General features: G+C 41.7%; 2 protein-coding genes across 2 annotated transcripts; both read left to right on the top strand.

Moving 5' to 3' along the window:
• Positions 1-336: 336 nt before the first annotated feature.
• On the top strand, positions 337-4,378 carry LOC137273634 (D(2)-like dopamine receptor). Its single transcript, XM_067806401.1, has one exon. It carries the CDS (start codon positions 498-500, stop codon positions 1,995-1,997), a length of 1,500 nt encoding a protein of 499 aa, XP_067662502.1. The 5' UTR covers positions 337-497; the 3' UTR covers positions 1,998-4,378.
• A 12,542-nt stretch (positions 4,379-16,920) lies between these two features.
• LOC137272501 (Golgi-associated plant pathogenesis-related protein 1-like) lies at positions 16,921-20,191 on the top strand. The gene is made up of 3 exons (XM_067804886.1): positions 16,921-17,146; positions 18,237-18,314; positions 20,039-20,191. The coding sequence occupies exons 1-3, from the start codon at positions 16,921-16,923 to the stop codon at positions 20,188-20,190; spliced, it is 456 nt and encodes a 151-aa protein (XP_067660987.1). The 3' UTR covers position 20,191.
• The last annotated feature ends 253 nt before the right edge of the window (positions 20,192-20,444 follow it).

The raw sequence follows: 20,444 nt of genomic DNA, 5'->3' as shown, positions 1-20,444 counted from the left end.
ACATTTCTACCTTCATGGAATAAATTATACCATTTCCCCTTATTTTCTCCTAATCATCTGTTTCTTCCTTGGCTTCATCACTTGCATTTTATAAATCTTTAAAATCGAATATCCTCTACTTTTTTAATGGTATATCCTGCCTATGTTAGACAAAATGCCGTTGTGGTGGAGTGCATAGAACCTACGTAAATAGTTCGAGTTATCAATAGTTTTGACACATGGTGACCACAAATCGTATGTTCGACATAGCGATGTTCGACTGTAGTAGGAATACCAGCGATGTTGAAATAAAGATTTGGTGTCCCCGCATTACGTAGGTTCTTCTGTAAATAACTTAATTAAATTGCATCGCTAGACTGTTCTAGACAGATCTCGGATGACATACAATTTCTCCTTATGAACTACCTCTGTTGTTTCTATTTGCAGACAACCACGGATGCCATCACGTTGCAGACAAAGCCTTTCAAATCCAGATCACCGCGACCTCATTGTTTAAGATGTCGGGGGAGAATACGACGTTGACGACAGTGGAAAATGTCGTGCTAGATGGAACTGATACATTCAGCCCTTTGCTAATTAGTCCGGGTATGTCGAATACAGTGACGTCAGAGCGACCATTTGTGACGTTACTTCCTCCAAATATGACGCAGTCCTCAGTCGACATATTCGACAACTTCACAGACATTGACTATGACAGTTACCTTCAGAGTCTAAACGACAGGTTTGCCAGACTCATGTTACCAGCAATATGTTACCTCTCAGTGTTAATGTTTTTTGGAATCATAGGAAACATTTTGGTGTTGTACATCTACATCAGGAAACTGAAACACAACACAACGAGAAGCTTCGTCTTGGCTTTAGCATCATTTGACCTCCTCGCCTGCACTGTCGCCATTCCAGGGGAGATAATCGACCTCATGCACAACTACACTTTTGGGTCCTACATCGCCTGTAATCTTTTGAGAACAGTTAATTCCTTCTCCTCATTTGCGTCCGGATTCACGTTGTTCGTGGTGGCGGTCGACAGATATAAAATGATTTGCAATCCGCTCGGGAATCAAATCTCTACCAGATCGGCAAATATGGTCCTCCTCTGCTGTTGTCTTGTGTCAATGGGGTTATCTGCCCCTGCTGCAGTTCTGTACGGTAGTAGAGCTGTACCGACCGGTTATTCGTGGGTTAATGGATCCGACTGCTCAACAAAGGACAGATTCTTAGGGACCCTGTTTCCTCTCATATACAATGGCGTACAGTTCTTATTCTTCGTCGTCGGGGCATTTGGGCTCATGTCACTGTACTCACACATCGGCAGACGAATATGGCGGCACCGAAGGTTCAAGGTCACTGGACAGACTCCATCCTCCTTCATCCGCTGCAGCGACTCAGGATCCGAGACCAGTCCGGCGACAGACGACTGTCACGCGACAGGATTTATCTCCCCTTCCGGTCACGTCCCCAACGACGTACCACGTGACCGGAAACAGTATGGTACCAGAAAACCACCGAGAAAGCTTATCGTGAGAACCCGTAAATGTTTAAGCGTATCCGGTATGAGCAACCCGTCTTCACCGGACGGACTGTCACCCGAATCACCAACATTCCTGGTCAAACCGGAAATGAACCGTAAAGTGTCACGTGAGCAGAGCTCAACCACACGTAAGGTGTCGATGCGCAGAGGAACGCTTGATCGACGTCAGTCCGTTTTACCCAACTTGTCGAAGCGGGAGACAAACGCCCTTCGGACAACCCTCATGCTGTTTCTTATCACACTCATATTCATTCTCAGCTTTCTCCCCCATTTGGTTCTGATGACAATAAAGGCTTTGGATGCGAAATCTTTGAGCGGGAGTGGTGACCTCGCTGAGGTTGCCTTCAACATTGGACTTCGGTCGTACTTCATTAACAGTGTGGCTAATCCTATTGTCTACAGTTTGTGTTGTCAGAAGTTCCGATCTGAACTCGTCAAGATATCCAAGTGTGCTTGTGACAGAAAATAACATGTTAAACGTGATGACATTTTCCAAAAGAAATCGTTCAGATTTCACAGACACAGGGACATTTATTTATTTCAAATACAGTTTGCGTTTTTAGTGAACGCTGTATGTCGTATAGATATCTGGTATATTCATGTTGACCAATGTGATAAAGCTCGTTTACTCGAAATACCCGGGTCGAATATTTATATACTCTTGGAAACGAAAATGTATACATATCAAAGTACAAGTGTTCCATTGTATATTTCCGAATTTCAACCATTGTGCAATACATGTGAAGAAACCTGGAAAATAACAAAGGGGCACTTGTACTGTCATGTGCTACCTTTTTTGTTTTCATGAGTATATATCGTGTTTTCAGGAGTTTGAGCTAAATGGGATGACATGGAATATTTTTAATCTCTGAATATGTGTATACATAACTCCATTTAAATTTAAGACGAGCCCCAGTGAACTCAGTGATTCAGATATCTAGACTTGCTATATTTAGAGGTCTTAAAATTGCCAAAAAGGTGGGCGTAAGGGAAATTATAGTGGTTCTGTGCTGATGTGGGGATTTTTAGACGGACTTCGGATGGTGATATGACAAATGAACGCAGCTAAGAATTTTGTCAGAAACGAAACAGTTTGCTTCACGACATATATATCCAATGTCTGCGAGAAGGAACCATGCAAGTGAATTATGTGTTCACTCACACAGTTTGGTTCAGAACATCTGGTGAGTATTTGATAAAGTTTCCTCGTCATACCAAACTCAAAATATTCAGTACTCGGTCCTTTGTGCGTTCTGAAGTATGCGAAGTTGACTGAGCGTTCTGTGGTAGCGAAAGAAAAAGGGGGAGTTTTCAAAGTAAATTTTATTCCCAATTACTCATAGAAGGTACCTTATAATTAATTAATGAATAAACATAGTTATTTTTGTAACTAGTAAAACCGTTCATGGTGACAAAAGGTTGCGATAGAGGAAGGCTTACGAGGTGTGACCTTGTCTCTCCCTCTTTCTCTTTCTCTTTCTCTCTCTCTCTCACTTCCTCCCTCTGTCTCTCTTCTGTCTCTCTCTCCCCGAATTCCTGGCCCAGCCAACTGCAATAACAACGTGACGTCATCATTCGTAGAATAACACAGGCACAGTTTCCCCTTGAAGTGTGTAATGATTCTCCTATTCATCATATAATAAAAACAAAGGCACTACATAGGAGTGTGGTTTAAGAAAAACGCTGTGGTAGGGGGACCGAGTGGTTAAAGCGTTAGCTAGGGTATCTGAAAACCTAGGTTGGATTTACCACATGGGAACAATGAGTGAAGCTCACCGTGTCCCTGTGTGATATTGCTGGAATATCCCCCAAACGGCGTAAAACCACAGTCACTCAATTACTTCATGGATGCTTGAGTACAGATAAGAGACTGAACAGCACTGGGTGCTTGCCATCGTGCCGTGAGGGTGTACGGAGTTGCTCACAGTATCAGTCTCTGGTTTGCTTGGTCCATTTGTTCACAGACCCAGTGAATAGACAGGTTTCATATTAAGAAAACATTCTCAGTGTCATTTATACATTTGGTACCCTTTCAGTGCAGTTAGAAAATATCGTACTCAGGCATTGAAAGTTCCATCAATGACGCGTCTCTTCCGCTCAAACCTATCACAGACCACGGTGTCTAGTGGATACGTGTTCCCTCGTTACACCAAAGATTCCTGGTTCGATTCCAAATGAGTAAATGTAATCTACTCCGATTGGCATCTCCCTCCATGAAATCGCGGGGGTATTGCTGGCGCGTCATTATACCATACTCACATAATCCTAATTGTATATATGTAAACGTTGAATTATTCTGATAATTAGTCTGATAATACAGATGGTGAAAGGTGTGAATCTTCATATGTGTGTTAAACACAAAATGTTCCTTTGAGGATTAAGACTGACATTTAATTACTTTCCATGTGTCTGAGGAATGAATTAATAAATTTAAATATTACCTAGCCAAATGTTTCTTTGTCTACAACGTATGAATAATATCGTGTTATTTCCATCTGACATTATGTTTTTTCAGAAGATTCACGGGGGAAACTTGACAAGTGGCATTTTTAACGTAACCAATTAAGGAAACTAGGAATGGCTTCGAATGTCTGTTTGTGCGCGTGCATGAGTGCGTGCGTGCCGGCGTGCGTGTTTATGAACAAGTGAAAGTGTTCAAGATGTACATAGCCATACAGGACGTGTCATAATAAGTAGGGCAAGACTTACGTCATTTATTTTTTAAAAAATGTACGTTAGTGGTAAAAAAGTATATATTCGTATATGCGTATGTCAAATATTTTCTGATATTTCTTTCCTTGGCTTTTTTGTAACATAAATGTGTTTTTTTGTAGTAAAACTATTTTTTCAACTGAATTGTTTTTAATTTGATTATGTTGGTGTTCTATGACTGACATGAACCTTAAATACAGTCCTGTCAAGACTACGGTTTTCCAGGTTTCAATACATAGTACAAACAGAAAGTATGGCAACACCCTAAAATGTGATAGGCATATTAACTTAAACGTGGTGAGGTCATTTATCCTCTAAGGAAAATCCAACGCTTTGTGTGCTTAATGGGCACTTTGAGCAACAAGTTGGAAGAATGTTGGAAGATTATGACCCCCGAGCACTTCAGCCTTCACCACGAATCAGGATTCGAACGCACTGCCGGTGGATCCGAGTGACAAAGGGAAACAAGTCCGCTGAATGACATGCGTCGTTTTGTATTGTTTGTTCAAGTGACGTTAGTACACAGCTGAGGAATTAACTTTCCCTCGACAATGTTTCATCCAAAAGCGGTTGGTGCCTTATGGTAGGCCGAATATATATTACAAAAAATAACATCCTAAAATTTGATTGTCATATATAAACTTATACGCGGTGAGGTTATTTACACGTTTATTCATAAATGAAACTTTTGTGTGCTTAATGAGCACTTCAAATGACATGTTGGAAAATGCATTGATGGAAATGATTCGATATTTGTTGAGTTCAAATGAATATGAAACATTGCCAAAAACAGCGAAAAACAAGGGTGGTGAAACACACCAGCACCATGTATGATTCGAACGTTGCCATAAGCTGTGACCGTTTCCACAAACTGCATGGGAAGGCTGTTTTCCACACGCAATAGGCTATTGTGTTGCGTTTGAATCAAACATAGTGCTGGTGTGTTTGAGCATCCTTGGTTTTCGCCGTTTCACTTTAAAACCACAATGCTACCAGAACACTCTCCATTGCCACCCTGCCGAAGATGCAACCAGCACCCTATTCCTGTTGGAAGAATACAACCTTGCTATTGGCGTATATGTTGCTCATGCTATCAACCACTCGCTCTATGTATCACACCGCAAGTCACAACCTGCAGCGTCAAAAATGTTGATGCACGGGCGTTACATGCAGTGCCCAGAGGTCGCACTGTCCGGGTTAACGAGGTTATACCATAACTATATTGTGTTACAGAATGTGTGGTTTTCCCATGCTTCTAAGCTGAATACACAACTGTTATTTTCACACCGAATATTGTCTCCTGCTAGGAGTGAGTGAGTGAGTTTAGTTTTACGCCGCATTCAGCAATATTCCAGATATATGGTGGTGGTCTGTAAATAATCGAGTCTGGACCAGACAATCCAGTGACAAACAACATGAGCATCGATCTGCACAACTGGGAACCGATGACATGTGTCAACCAAGTCAGTGAGCCTGACCACCCGATCCCGTTAGTCGCCTCTTACGACAAGCATAGTCGCCTTTTATTGCAAGCATGGGTTGCTGAAGGCCTATTCTTTCCCGGACCTGCTAGGATATATAATGAGGTCAAAGTTATTGTCAAGGTCATCCTTGTGTACTTGACGGAAGGTTCAAATTCATAACATGTTTATCTTTGCAGATACAGACTTCCTTCAATGCAGGCTGTATCATTTCGCTGTTGGTTGTGATGACCTGTCATTCCAGAACAAAGCTCACACACACGTCATAAAGGAAGAACGGTCGGATACATGTATATGAATTGCATCGCAGTGGTAGACGAGGTCGCTGTTGTCTTCGTCGTGGTAGTAGTTTGTTTGTTTGTTAAGGCCGCACTCAGAAATACTATAAGGCGGCGATCTGTCAATAATCGAGTCTGGACCAGACAATCCAGTGATCAACAACATGAACTCCGATCCACGCAAATGAGATACCGTGGCGTGTGTCATCCAAGTCAGTGACCAAGTCTGACCACTTGATTACGTTAGTTGCCTCTTACGACGGGCTTGGGTTGCTGGAGAAGCAGTGAGTAAGCGAGTGAGTGAGTGAATTTTGGTTTACGTTGCTTTTAGCAATATTCCAGCAATATCACGCCGAGGGACATCAGAAACGGGCTTCACAGTTTGTATCCATGAATCGAACCCAGAACCCAGTACCTAAATTAACTCACTCAACAACACTCATGCAGCAATACAAAGATGTCGCGCACGATGCGTGGGGATATTAGGAAGGAAAATTGAAGTGAAATCGGCAATTGTGGGGCTGAAGCTCACTAAAAACAGAACCTTCGATATGTCGCTGGTACAGATCATCGGCCATAGCATTCTCATCAACGGTACCTCGTTACAGAAATGACAGATCTGGAGCTACACACTTTATTTCAAACAACCCTCAGGTCACAAAAAGAACTGGATGGTGAAAATTGATTTTTCAAAAACGCTTTACACTTGTCACAACTTGATCACAATGCCGCTGAACACGGACGTGGAATAGAAACTTAAAAATACTGCTAGTGTTTGTTTGATATTCGGTGTTTTCTTTTTAGCAGTCGGAATTCAGTTGGCAGTATGAGACTTCTTCTGCATTTGCAGAAGGCCGGAGGTGAAAAAGCTGTCATATGAGATGTCCGGGGCGGTGGGGTAGCCTAGCGGTTAAAGCGTTCGCCCGTCAAGCTGAAGACATGCATGCGTTCGATTCCCCATATGGCTACAATGTGTGAAGCCTATATCTGGTGTCCCCCCATCGTGATATTGCTGGAATATTGCTAAAACAGGCGTAAAACTAAACTCACTCATTGTATGAGATATCCAGATAATAGACAATTGGGTTATAATATATGTACATAAGTATCTGGTGCAGTCAGATTGTGAAATCAGTCATTTCGTGAAATGACTCAGAGGGTTTGCCATTTCGCGTCCCAATCAGTATACTTGAGTCATTTCATGAAATGTCACTTGACAACATAATCTACTAATGTGGATCAGAATTTCAACATCACTTATTTCCACTACCAGTTAAAACTGTCGTCACAGCGACTGTTGCACTTGGCTTTGAAGCACGTACATCTGTTTGTTGGAAGTGGGCTTTACACACTGTAACCATCTAGGGAATCAAACCCGGGTCTTCCTCGTTGACTTCTTTTTGGGAGTGTACATTTGATGTTTTGCTTCCGAAAGTGTTGTTCCTAAATATAATCACCACTGCAAAAGAAGTGCAGCCTTTGGATAAACCTTTTCTGAATAATAACACCATTTTTTCGACTACTAACCTTTGCTCCTGGAAAGGCGTCCATAAGTAAAACTACATGCTGCATGTAATTGGTTATTGACATTGGTAATGCTGACACCTTGGTGTGTTTTCAGTAACCATAGCAACAGAAATCTATAGTACAGTGAGGCACTAATGTGATAAGATATAGACACAGACGCACTATTTGTTTATGGGCGCAATCTCTACTGAATAATGAGAGACGAGGCCGTTGTCACTCAGTCATTCCACAGTGGCCTTTCAATACCTATTAGGCAGTATACACCTTCTTGTCCGACGAACATACGCGCCCATAATTAGATTCGTTTCATAGAACGAGTCTTTTTAAGGTGATATTGATTTAATCTCGACCCAGAATACTAAAACGAGGAAAGAGTAACATTATATTCACGAATCTAAATTCGGTCTGGCATTTCATTCGAGACAAATGAATATTTTTGTCTTTTTCCACAATTCCTTACTGATTATAAGAACGATCACTACTTTTCGAAAAGCTGGTACACGAAATCTGCTGTGTGAGTGTGTGAGTGAGTGAGTGAGTGAGTGAGTGAGTGAGTAATTATGGTTTTACGGCGCTTATATCAATATTCCAACAATATCACGTCAGGGCACACAAATGGGTTTCACACATTGTACCCATGTCTTCGGGTCTTCGGTGTGACCAGCAAAGCTTTAACCACTGGGCGGTATAGCACGGTTTGGTTCAGTTCTGTATGTCACGTTTCATACGATACGGTCGAACAGTTCATGGTATTCATGGCACTGAGTATATTTTTTGGCTAACTTTTTTTTGATAGCCTCTCGTAATTACGTGCTATGTGGCTATCAAAAAGTAGTGAGCCAACAAATGCCCATTGTTTGAGAAGCTTTCATTTTATTATGAAGGAATCATCAGCAAAGCCACGTGTTTTTGTGTGGAAATGGTTAACGAAACATACTACCGACAAGAAATAAGGGAACTAATGAAATAATAGCGAATTTGAAACTGCTTTAAATATCCACTAAATCAATTTTAGGCGTCAAGTTCAATATCTGGTGTGTCGACCATGTTGGGCAACACATTCACGGCACCTTGATGGCATGCTGTTAATCAATTTCCAGATGGTTGCCCGTGATATTGCCCGCCATTCCTCTTGGAGAGCTGCACCAAGCTGGGCCAGGTTGGCGGGTCCTGGGTCCCTGGCGTACACCCTTCGACCAAGAACGTCCCAGAGATGTTCAATTGGGGACAGGTCTGGGGACTTAGAGGGCCAGTCCAATGTCTGGATACCTTCTTGTCGGAGATAGGAGGAGACAATTCGGGCCCGATGTGGTCTGGCATCTTGGAATACAAAATTTCGGCCGATAACTCTAGCCAATGGAGCCACAACAGGACGCAATATTTGGTCAACGTATCGCTGACCAGTCATGGCTCCGTTAATGATGACCAAATCTGATCGTCTGTCATGTGTAATCCCACCCCACACCATGACAGTACCACCTCCATATCGATCATGGTCAAGAATTGCAGCTCTGGCATATCGCTCCCCGCTCCGACGCCAACAACGTTTTCTGCCATCTGTGAATCGTAGGCAAAACCTTGACTCATCAGAGAACATGATGTAACGCCAGTGGCGCATAGCCCGTCCCTGATGCTGCCTAGCCCATGCCAATCTTTGGCGCTTATGGTGAGCTGAAAGGGTGACACCCTTAAAAGGCCGTCTTGCTTTCAGACGAGCTTGACAGAGTCGGTTTTTAACGGTTGAGGTTGAAATACGTCTTCCAGTGAGTGTGAGGAATTCTATATTGATATCAGGGGCCGATTTAAACCTATCGCGTAGAGCAATTAACGCAATGAGACGATCCTGTCGTGGTGTCGTTGATTTTGGTCTACCACGCCCAGGTCTCGTTGCAACCCCACCCGTTTGACGGTACTTATCCCACAGGCGTGACATTACACTTTTTGATCTACCCATCTGCCGGGCAACTTCACATAATGATGTCCCCCCTCTATCATCCCCACAATTCTCCATTTTGTTGCTTCACCGAGATACTGCGTCGGAGGCATTTCTGTCAGTAAGTGTCAATCTCTATTGCATTAGTGATTGCGACTTCTCCAGTTCATTTACAGGAGTTAACTTCTGTATGCACGTGTAGCACGTGCTGGGCATGCATTATGCGAAATTCCATTGTCACTGGATGTTGCGTTTGGGAGATACGCCACGATAACGGACCCTTTCACAGTCAAAGTCATCTACATTCAATTTCTTGGTTCCCTTATTTTCTGTCGGTAGTATATTAGTGGAGCATAATATTTGTAAAATAATTGGAAAAAGGAAAATCGCCATGTCATTTGGTATCTCTTGGAAAATGGTACGCTTTCAGACAATTTTACATAAAATGTGTTAACCATATTTAACCAAATTTATGCCCATTGTTTGGATAAAAATGAATAGAATCAAGATTTTGTAAAGCTTTTTAATTAGGAAACAAAAAAAAATCGAACTTGAAAATTATGCAAATGTTTACTCGACTAAGTAAATGTGAACGTGAATGGTAAAGCTGACAGTCTAATTAATGCCAGACACATACTATTATGAGAGGATTGTCTGACATCTAAGACAATGACTAGTGAGTATTCAGAGTTTCAAAGTCTCTGCATTAAATCTAAATTTAGACCCATGGACTTAAATACGGAGAGAAATCCCGTTCGTACGCAAGATTTTGAGAATAAAATTAGGTTAATAAATTTAAACAAAATATATAAATGTTTTAGATTTTAACTTTTCCACAGCTCAACCCGTTCATAGACTGTACCCTTGGAATACATGGAAACATTTAAATAGTAAAGACGAGTTTCCTGGCCTTGCGTAAAGCCGCGTAAAACTAACTCACTCGGAATCAATATTTTACGCTGAAATATTTATATAAGACATCGAAATGGAAGAATACTCAAAGTCGGGTAACGTGTTAGAAACGCGTGTTATTGGGCAGCCTGATTGAAAATACAATATAACTGACATCCCTGTGCAGTGGTTTTTACATAAACGTGACATACTGCACAAACAACCCATATCATCGATTGGTTGTAGGTGCGTCGCGTTATGATAGTTTATGTAAGTTAAAGTAAACATGACATGCCCACCCTGGTGAATAATCGGTCTGACCGTAAGCCGTAGGTTATTCCTTTGGCTGTAAAAGGCAAAAATGCTGTAAAAAATATGAGTGTGTAACACGAAAATGTTGTGATAACATGGTGGGTTTAAATTTCAGTGAAGCCCAACCATCACACAAACAAATCTTAGTGCGTGCATGCGTGTATGCGTGCGTGCGTGCGTGCGTGCGTGCGTGCGTTATTCAGCACTGCACTCAGTTACATCTCAGCCAAATGGCGACCTGAAAATGTTCCCGTCTCTACCAGACAATACAGTTATTTATACGCTGAGCAACGATTTGTGTGAGCGAATATGGTTTTAAGCATAAGCCGCATATGTGTTACATATTCCAGCAATATCACATCGGGGGACATTATAACTGGGCTTCACACATTGTACCCGTGCGGAGAATGGAGCACATATCTTGAGCATGACAGCGAACGCTTTAACTATTATTAACTACCCGTCGTCCCAATAAGCAGAGACTCAAGCCATCAAAGTAATATATATTAATTTTATATCCATACAGATGAAACATTTCCGAAGAAGTGGAATATATTGTCACACATTCCCGTAATTTTTCTTCATCATCTGTTTCCTCATTGGTTTCATCACATGCATTTTATCAATCTTGTAAATCCAATATCCCCTGATTGCTTTAATGGTTAATATAAAGACAATGCAAACAGCTTTACGAATGAGTAATAAAGACAATGCAAACAGCAATACGATAACACAATGAAGACAATGCAAACAGCAATATGATAATAGAGAAAATGCAAATAGCAATACGATAATATAATAAAGACAATGCAAGCAACAATACGATAACACAATGCATATTGTACAGGAATACGGTAAGATAATAGACAATGCAAACATCAACATGATAATATAAATCGAGACGATGCAATATGCATTATGATGAGGACATAATAAGTACAATGCAAGCAGCAATATAATGATTTAAAAATTACAACACAAGCAGCAATATTATAATATAATAAAAACAATGCAAACAGCAATGAAATTTGCGGTTCATATATTGTTTCTTGTGTTTCACAACTGAATGGACCATCGATTACAAGCAGCCTGTTTATGCCGTGTACGAAAGCTTCCACCAAAGTTTTCGGCTTCCCCAATTTCTGTTTTGTTGAAAACTGTTTCTTTGGCAACAATAGTAGAAGCAAGATTCAGGAAAGAAGGGAAACTGAATCCTTGAAAAGCCTATGGTTCAATGATTCCATTAGCATTTGTGTGAATTGATTTCCAAACAATAAAGGCAAGTATTCAATCCTAGAAGTCGCATTGTCGCGTTGTCGTCTTCTCAAAAACAGTGAGTGAGTGAGTTTAGTTTTAGGCCGCTTTTAGCAATATTCCCGCAATATCACGGCGGGGGACACCAGAAATGGGCTTCACACATTGTACCCATGTGAGGAATCGGACCCGGATCTCCGGCGTGACGAGCGAACGCTTTAACCACTAGGCTACCCCACCGTCCCTCTCTCAAAAACAAGCGAAAAGAGGCAAATTAACTTCAGCGAGACAATACGACAACGCCAGGATATAGGGCTTTTGTCTATGTTTTCGTGTGAGTGAGTGAGTATGGTTTTACGCCGCTGTTACCAATATTCCGGCCCTATCATTTCTGGACTTCATACATTGTACCCATGTAGGGAATTGAACCCAGGTCTTCGGTGTGAGGAGCGAACGCTTTAACCACTTGGTGTGTGTGTGTGTGTGTGTGAGTTTAGTTTTACGCCGCACTCAGCAATATTACAGCTATATGGCGGCGGTCTGTAAATAATCGAGTCTGGACCAGACAATCCAGTGATCAACAACATGAGCATCGATCTGCGCAATTGGGAACCGATGACATGTGTCAACCAAGTCAGCGAGCCTGACCACCCGATCCCGTTAGTCGCCTCTTACGACAAGCTGAGTCGCCTTTTATGGCAAGCATGGGTTGCTGAAGGCCTATTCTACCCCGGGACCTTCACGGGTCTTTAACCACTTGGCTACCCCATCTTCCTCTTTTCTAAAGTAAAATATAATTGATAGTTTTACAACTAAAGCAACAAACATATTTTCAGTAAAACTCTAATCACATGCTATCAGTATTCCGCTACAACAACAGCGGGGACAGCGGGGTAGCCTTGTGGTTAAGGCGGTCGCTCGCAACGTCGAAGGTCCAGGTTCGATTTCCCACATGCTACAATATGTAAAGTTTTAGGTGTCCACCGCGGTGATGTAGTCAGCTACCATTGTGAAAAAAATCCGGCTTACACGAAAAAAGTGCATTGCTACGCTCCTGATAGCTGGTATGTTGCTAAAGGAGGTGTGAAACTAAACTCACACTACAACATATGAAATGGTGTAGTATCAGAAACAGCAAGGATCCTAGTTGACATGAACAGTCACCTGCATCAGATGTGTCAACAGGGAACAGAATGTCAATGTTATGTGTGTGGAAATCACCAATAAATGTCAAGCTATTTATGTTACAAAAGATACGTTATTGAGGATTAATAAAGCACCTCAGAAATCGGATGTGATTGTATTAAAGGAAGGAAAATAGATTTAGGTCCTGCATTAACGAATAAAATGTAAACAGGGAAATTTGTATTTGTAGTAGTGCAGATTTTTCTTAAAAAAAAAAAATTACTTGTATGCCCGGGCTGTTTTACAATGGTAAAATATTGTTGTGTACACATACATTTGCAAGATTCGGAGGTAGTTTTCTCAGTACAATCTACACACTTCTTTTCAGAACCAAGACGTAATTGTTTTCTTAATTGCACGTGCCGTTACACGTGCGAGTAAACTGCACCACATGCGTGGTCTCGATACTGCAGCCGATGAAGCGAGGCGCTGTTTTGTAACCAATGTCAGCCAGAACCAGAGTAACGTAAATGTCAGATGCACGTGCTGCACGTGCACACCACCAAGGCCACGGACATTCCTGACGCCACCTGTAGATCAGGATGTGTCACCCAGCATTCCACATAACTTCTTAACTGAGTGAGTGAGTGAGTGAGTGAGTTGATTTTTACGTCGCATCGGAATTATTTCAGATATAGTGAGTGAGTGAGTTTAATTCTAAGAGACGTCTAACGGCGATCGGGTGGTCAGGCTGGCTGTCTTGGTTAACACATGTCATCGTATCCCAATATGCGTGGATCGATCCTGATGCTGTTGATCACTTGATTGTCTGGTCCAGACTCGATTATTTACAGACCGCCCCATATACCTGGAATATTGATAAATGCGGCGTAAAACTAAACTCACTCGAGGCATTAGCAATTTGAGATTGCCACGAACCTCAGTGAAGCAAACAGGCGCACGAAATCTCTAGATATTTTACTGCAGCATCACCTAATTTTTAGCATTTTCACATGGCCTGCGTATGCTGACGACTGATTTTAACCCGAACAGAACCCGTGAAGATCCAGGTTAGAAATGAATTCGTTAACTCATGCTTGTCGTCAGGGCATCGGGTGGCCATGCTCGCTGACCTGGTTGACATGTCATAGTTTCCTAATTCACGGCGTAGATCGATTCTCATGCTGCTGATAACTGGATTTCTCGATTATTTACAGACACTCGACATATACAGATCGCCTCCACATGGATTGGTCGATGGTTATCTGATCTTTAAATGTTTTTCACTATCAATGCCGATCATACAAAATGCACTCACCGACACAGTATTAATCTACGTAATAGGATCTTAGAAAGGATGGGCTTCTGAACTCACTCTTACAAGGTGCCTCCCTCGAGAGAGTATGGATTCTCTGCATAACGAGTTCAAAGACAGTATTGAGCTTATGATTTATGTACAGTAAAGCTCTGTATCCACGATTGTGAATATACTCTAAACTTTCACTCTAGCTTAATTCTCTCATTTTCTGGAACTCTATGATACAGCTGAAATACAAAGACATACGTGAGAACAGTCACACTTACAATGACTATGATGCATGGTAATATTCTATGTTATGATCGTTACAGGTGTGTTCAAATATTCTTAATTTACTTTCAAGACATTGTGCGGTTAATGATATCTATCTCTGGGCTGTCTTGTTGTGAGCCCATATGTTTGAAGGTGGCAAATCGTTTAAGTGGCCTGTGCTACCGGCGGAGTAGTAGCGGTGCCTTTGTGAACACCTGGTGTCTCCAATTGTTGATTCGTTAAAACTGATCTTCAGTAGCCATATGTGTCGCAAGAGGCGACTATCGGGATCAGGTGGTTAGGCTATTTGACTTGGTTAACACATGCCATTATCTCCCAACTGCGTAAATCGATGCTCATGCTGTTGATCACCGGATTTTCTGCTCCAGGAACGATTATCTACACACCGCCTTCATAGAGCCGTAATATCAATGGGTGCGGCGTAAAACTAAACTAGTTATTCAATCAAAATCCCAAACGCTATTTCGACTTTTACACCGGTGGAATCTATTTCGATAGATGATCGCGACTGACTAATGCCCCCTGAAGATGATCTTTACACATTTTATGTACCGACACATGCAAAGACCCGGAAAACTTGGACGCGAAAATAGCCATCCCAGGGACGGGATCAGACCAGCGGTCGGTGACGTCATCCCATGAGCCCATAGCAACCACTCAACAGCTCCATGTCAACACCCTGTCTAGCCACTACTGACTGACTCTGACCATCCCAGCAATGCAATACGTAAAACATTTTCAGCCTTCGCCCTACTTATGAAAGCAATTGTGTTTATACATATAGGTATCTACTCGAGACCAATGCATGTATATCTGTAAAATCTCGACTTTAAGCATGAGAAACTAGAGCGAAACTCACGAGCGAAAATAATCGCGAGATACTGAATTTCAACAACACCTGGATGTCAGTAATCGTATAAAAACAGATCTTTGTGCGTCGTTTGAAAATAGTGCTCAATTCAAAACTACCCTGTGAAGAACGGGGTAAGAATTGGCAGTCAGCAACCCGTACTTGTCGTCAGGGGTCGGATGGTCAGCCCTTGTTTGACACACGTCATCCAAATAAGGGAGATTGATGCTCATTTTGTTGATCACTGGATGGTCTAGACTCGATTATTTACCGGCGTCTTAGAGCTGACATATTGCTGGAGTGATGCTTAAAACAACACACACACAACCAACAATACAAAATACAAATAACATGCCAATAACATGATCGCATTTTTGATACCACGTTTGCAACCCACCCAAACGTCCCACAGATGATTGACAAACACTGGGAAACAACTTAATAAACGATAATGCCGTAACACAACTGCGATATTTATATTGCACCCAATAATATGGACATGTTTTAAACTAATGAAACACGATTAGTATTTAAGGATTAGTGTAATACCCCATCAATGTATATATTGTCCAGTGAATGTATTTATGGTAATACCTAATGCTACTGATTAACGCATACTGGTCAGTTCTAAAGCCACAATACGTCCCAACAGCTTAGCCGGACAGGTATATAATGTTAATTCTGGAAAGGTCATTCGGAGAGTTGGTGCGACAGCGGAGGACAAACAGGTGAGTGTGTTTTTTCCTAAGGTTTCAGTCAAACCATTTTGAAAAAAAGAGGTTAAGATAAACATAGCTGGTATATAAGGAGGAACTTTTGTCAACTCTAGTGCTGAAATAAAGTCATGCTGAAATATACTGCTAGACAAAAGAAAATGTACATCCGTGTTTGCTTGGAACTAAACTTGCCACTGGAATCAATGATCTGTGAAAAGAACGAATACTGTTTAAAAAAAATCAGGAACTTTTCAGGAGATCGAATATAATATGTAATAACTAATAACATACCATTTACAAAAAGTATGCCTATTGGGATATTGTGTTTTTGAAGACCGATAAGATGATGAAGCCAAGGAGGAAACACATGATGGAGAGAAATTGGGGGAAAATGTGACAATTTATTCCATTCCTTTGAAAATGTTCATCTGTATAGATACACATATGCATTGGCACTGGCAAGTGGTAAGCTCTCAAAATGGAATATCTCCTATTTTTTAATAGTATATATGACTGTGTTTCAATCAAAGCCCGGTAGTATACTTTTGTTTTTTCGCACTTTAAACAACGGCATATTAGGCGCATGAAAATATAATGAATTTCGTCCAAAATTTAACATCCGGCGCAGAGATTATTTGGGTACCTGCTTTAATCTTCGAGACTCAGTGTTTTACCACACAATAAAACCCCACTTTTTCAGCGTTATTGCTATATATTCAACAATGGGTACCTTCGTCGACGAAGTCTTGCAGTGTCATAACTTGGTGCGAATTAAACATGGAGTGAAGGAACTGAAACACAACCCCGACTTAACTGCTCATGCGCAGAAATGGGCCGAAAACCTAGCTGCTACCGGCAAATTTGAGCACAGCAATTGTGACTTCAGCGGTGAAAATATTGGTGAAAACATAGCTATGGCCTGGAAACCCGGAGGGGAGACATTCAGCGGTGAGTTCAACAGTTACTCTGAAATCCTGCTATCCCTAAGATTAAATAACCCAAATTCCCCAACACATTACGGTCGCTGGGCTTTAAGCTCCGAAGTTGTCACTGTATTTATGCAATACAACAGGTATAGAGAGGCGGTCGGTATATAATTGAGTCTGGACCAGACAATCCGTCGTTCTGCGCAGTTAGAACATTGGCAGGCACCGACGACATTAGCGAGCCTGAGCACCTGATCGCGTTAGTCGCCTAGTACGACAAACGTGGGCTGAAGAAGATCAGTTCTAACCCGGATCTTCACGGGTCGTGTTTGTGACGCAGAGGAAATGTTTTCCTTCTGTATAGCGTAAACAAGATCGACCTTCATCAATTTGTTGGCTTTAAGGATCAATCAAATTAAATGTAATGTAAATGTAATGTACATGTAAAGCAAATATAATTCAATGTATTTGACGCTTATTGAATTGTATTTGACGTTTTTGAATCACACACGTCATTTTAGTGTTGCAGCTGATTCTGAATGACGAATTTCATGGATATTCTGAGTACGTTACTCTGAAGAACCTGAAGGGTTTCATGCAAAATTGTTGAGATTTAATGCTTCAATAATTTCCTTGTTGAATCGAATCTGTGCATGTCGGCAATAACGTCTCGGAATCAGCAGATTTCTCAGTGTTGTATTTACGCATGTCAGGATAAAACGTCCACTACGAATACAATGTGAGTAATGTATAGAGTTGTGTCCCCTGGCCCCGCTAAGACCCACATAATTCCTTACATAATCGCCTTGCCCGTTGTTCAGTAAATAAGACCGGGTCACTTTAGGTTATTCCTTCAATGTACACACTGCCCAAAACACGGTCAAAACTAATCCATTTGTTCTAAGAGTTTACACTTAGCATTAGCCCACCTGTACGACGGTGGATACTCGAATGTGAGTACAGGCTGGTGACTGATGTCATGAACATCGATCAACGCCGATGAATGAGGTGCATCAACCAAGCCACTGACCCTTACCCTGTTGGTCTCATCCAGTGAGCGGCATAAAACTAAACTCACTCACTCACTGCTCATTATATGATTCTTTTCACAGGCAAAGAAGCCTGTGATATGTGGTACAGTGAAATTAGCAAATACGACTACAACAAAGCTGGGTACTCAAATGGAACAGGTGAGTTTTTTGTTACAATGCTGACATTTGTGCTGCGCCGATATCGAGTTCAACTGCTCAAGGGCGCTTTGATTTTCCCTCGATCAATGGACATGCATCACAACGGCACATCGTATTTTCAATATGAACTCCCCCGAGTTAATGTGACTTTCCCATCATTACGAGGTGCCCATTCACAGTCGGGTGGACTGGGACACATAGTCACATACATTGTCCAAATTTTACTGCGTGTTGCTGTACCCGCAACTAGATGTTTGCACGTATTCAGGTCGCCACCATTTGGTCATATACCAACAGATTCGGGGTGTTCTTTTAAGTGTACAGGCTTGTGTACTATACACTAGGCGTTGCGACAACACTGAAAGAGACTGCAATCAAGCTGACCCCAAGGTGGGCTCGATCCCGACACCTCCTAGTCTTTGTGGTGTTCACATGACGGAGTCTGCATTAGATAAACCAGCGATTCATATCAGGCTCTACGCTTTTTGCTGTCAAGACACAATGACAAATACAATCTGCCAAGAGCCTCTAGATTTATTATATATATCTATATGTTCCCACTGATTGATAGGCACGAGTCTGTTTGGCCAGTATGAGTGAGTGAGTGAGTGAGTGAGTGAGAGTGAGTGAGTGAGAGTGAGTGAGTGAAGTTATTCAAGCAAAACACAGCGGGGGTCACCATAAATAGCTCACACACTGTATCCATGTGGGGAATCAAATCTTGGTGGAGAGCGAACGCTGAGTGAGTGAGTGAGTGTATAGTCATGTAGACAGTATTTCAGCCATACTGTGACTAAAACAAATTATACATTTATGAGTAAAAAGTTGAGTAATAAATACCTATCAACAACGGAAGTGAAAGCAACTAGAACATCACTGAAATAGAGTTTAAATTATAGCTAGTATGTAACTTGTAAAACTATAACAGATGTTTCGGACAACGTTCGATCTCAGATCTGCAACGATTGCTGTGCGTGCTAGAAACGTATTACTGAAGATTTGTTTCACTGAGTCCGTTGTTACCGTACTGATTAACTTCCGGTTAGGGTTAAAATTGGTCTTCAGGAACCCATGCTTGTCGAGGCGACTAACGGGACCACAGGATCGATGCTCATGCTGTTGATCACTGGATTGTCTAGTCCAAACTCGATTATTTTACAAACTGCGGCCATATAGCTGGATGATTCCTGAGTGTGGCGTAAAACTAAACTCACTCACTTTTGATCACAGGTTTGTCTGGTCCAAACTCGACTATAGTACAAACCGCAGCCATTTAGCTGGGCGAATGTTGTGTATGGTGTAAAACAGAGTTCACTCACTCACTCAGTACTGTACCCGTGGTAGTTGGTTTAACATTGATATGAACGTGAAGCGTCTGTGTTTTTTTCGGTCTTAGGTAAGCTATGATGCAGATGTAACACAAGAACCCCACAATACTGTCCCAAGTATTCTCAAATCCATCTCAGTTGAACAAAGGTCACGGAGGTGACTAGTAAACTAGTGGTTAAAGTGTTTATCATCACAACGAAGACCCGAGTTCTATTCTCCACATGGGTACAATGTGTGCAGCCCATTTCTGGTGTCCCCAGCCGTGATATTGCTAAAATATTCCTTATGCGGCGTAAAACCTTCCTCATTCAACAGATATAGCGGCATAATGATATCCCGACATTTGCTCTGCAATGTATGCCCGTCGCTATGAAATGAGAGGTTGTCTATTTCAGGTCACTTCACACAGATGGTATGGAAGGGCAGCAAGGAACTGGGTGTCGGCATCGCTAAGGGACATGACGGGAAGATATATGTTGTAGCCAACTACCTACCTCCTGGGAACTACACTGGGCAGTTCCAGGACAACGTGTTCCCACCAAAATAAATGTTTTATTGTGATGAAATATTGTTTACAAGCTTTTATCACCTTTTTTGTGCATTATTGTTGTAAATACTTATTGTATTTGTGAACGTAGTAATACAGCACCCTGTTGGGCGACCCTCTCCGTTCCAAATGTTTTGTTTGTTTGCTGCACTCAGCTATAGTCTAGCTAAATGACGCCGGTCTGTAAATAATCGAGTCTGGACCAGACGATCAGGTGATATAATGCATTAACACCGATCTACGAAGATGGGATG

Source organism: Haliotis asinina, chromosome 2 (assembly GCF_037392515.1).
Source record: "Haliotis asinina isolate JCU_RB_2024 chromosome 2, JCU_Hal_asi_v2, whole genome shotgun sequence".
Taxonomy (NCBI): Eukaryota; Metazoa; Mollusca; class Gastropoda; order Lepetellida; family Haliotidae; genus Haliotis; species Haliotis asinina.
This window is presented reverse-complemented; position numbering and strand designations above follow the sequence as displayed.

What these genes read in the sequence shown, in the direction of transcription:
- LOC137273634 (XM_067806401.1), top strand. Translation starts at nt 498, where the DNA reads ATGTCGGGGGAGAATACGACGTTGACGACAGTGGAAAATGTCGTGCTA.
- LOC137272501 (XM_067804886.1), top strand. Translation starts at nt 16,921, where the DNA reads ATGGGTACCTTCGTCGACGAAGTCTTGCAGTGTCATAACTTGGTGCGA. An exon ending in CGGAGGGGAGACATTCAGCG is followed by an intron (nt 17,147 to 18,236) that starts GTGAGTTCAACA and finishes TTCTTTTCACAG; the next exon opens with GCAAAGAAGCCTGTGATATG. An exon ending in TGGGTACTCAAATGGAACAG is followed by an intron (nt 18,315 to 20,038) that starts GTGAGTTTTTTG and finishes TGTCTATTTCAG; the next exon opens with GTCACTTCACACAGATGGTA.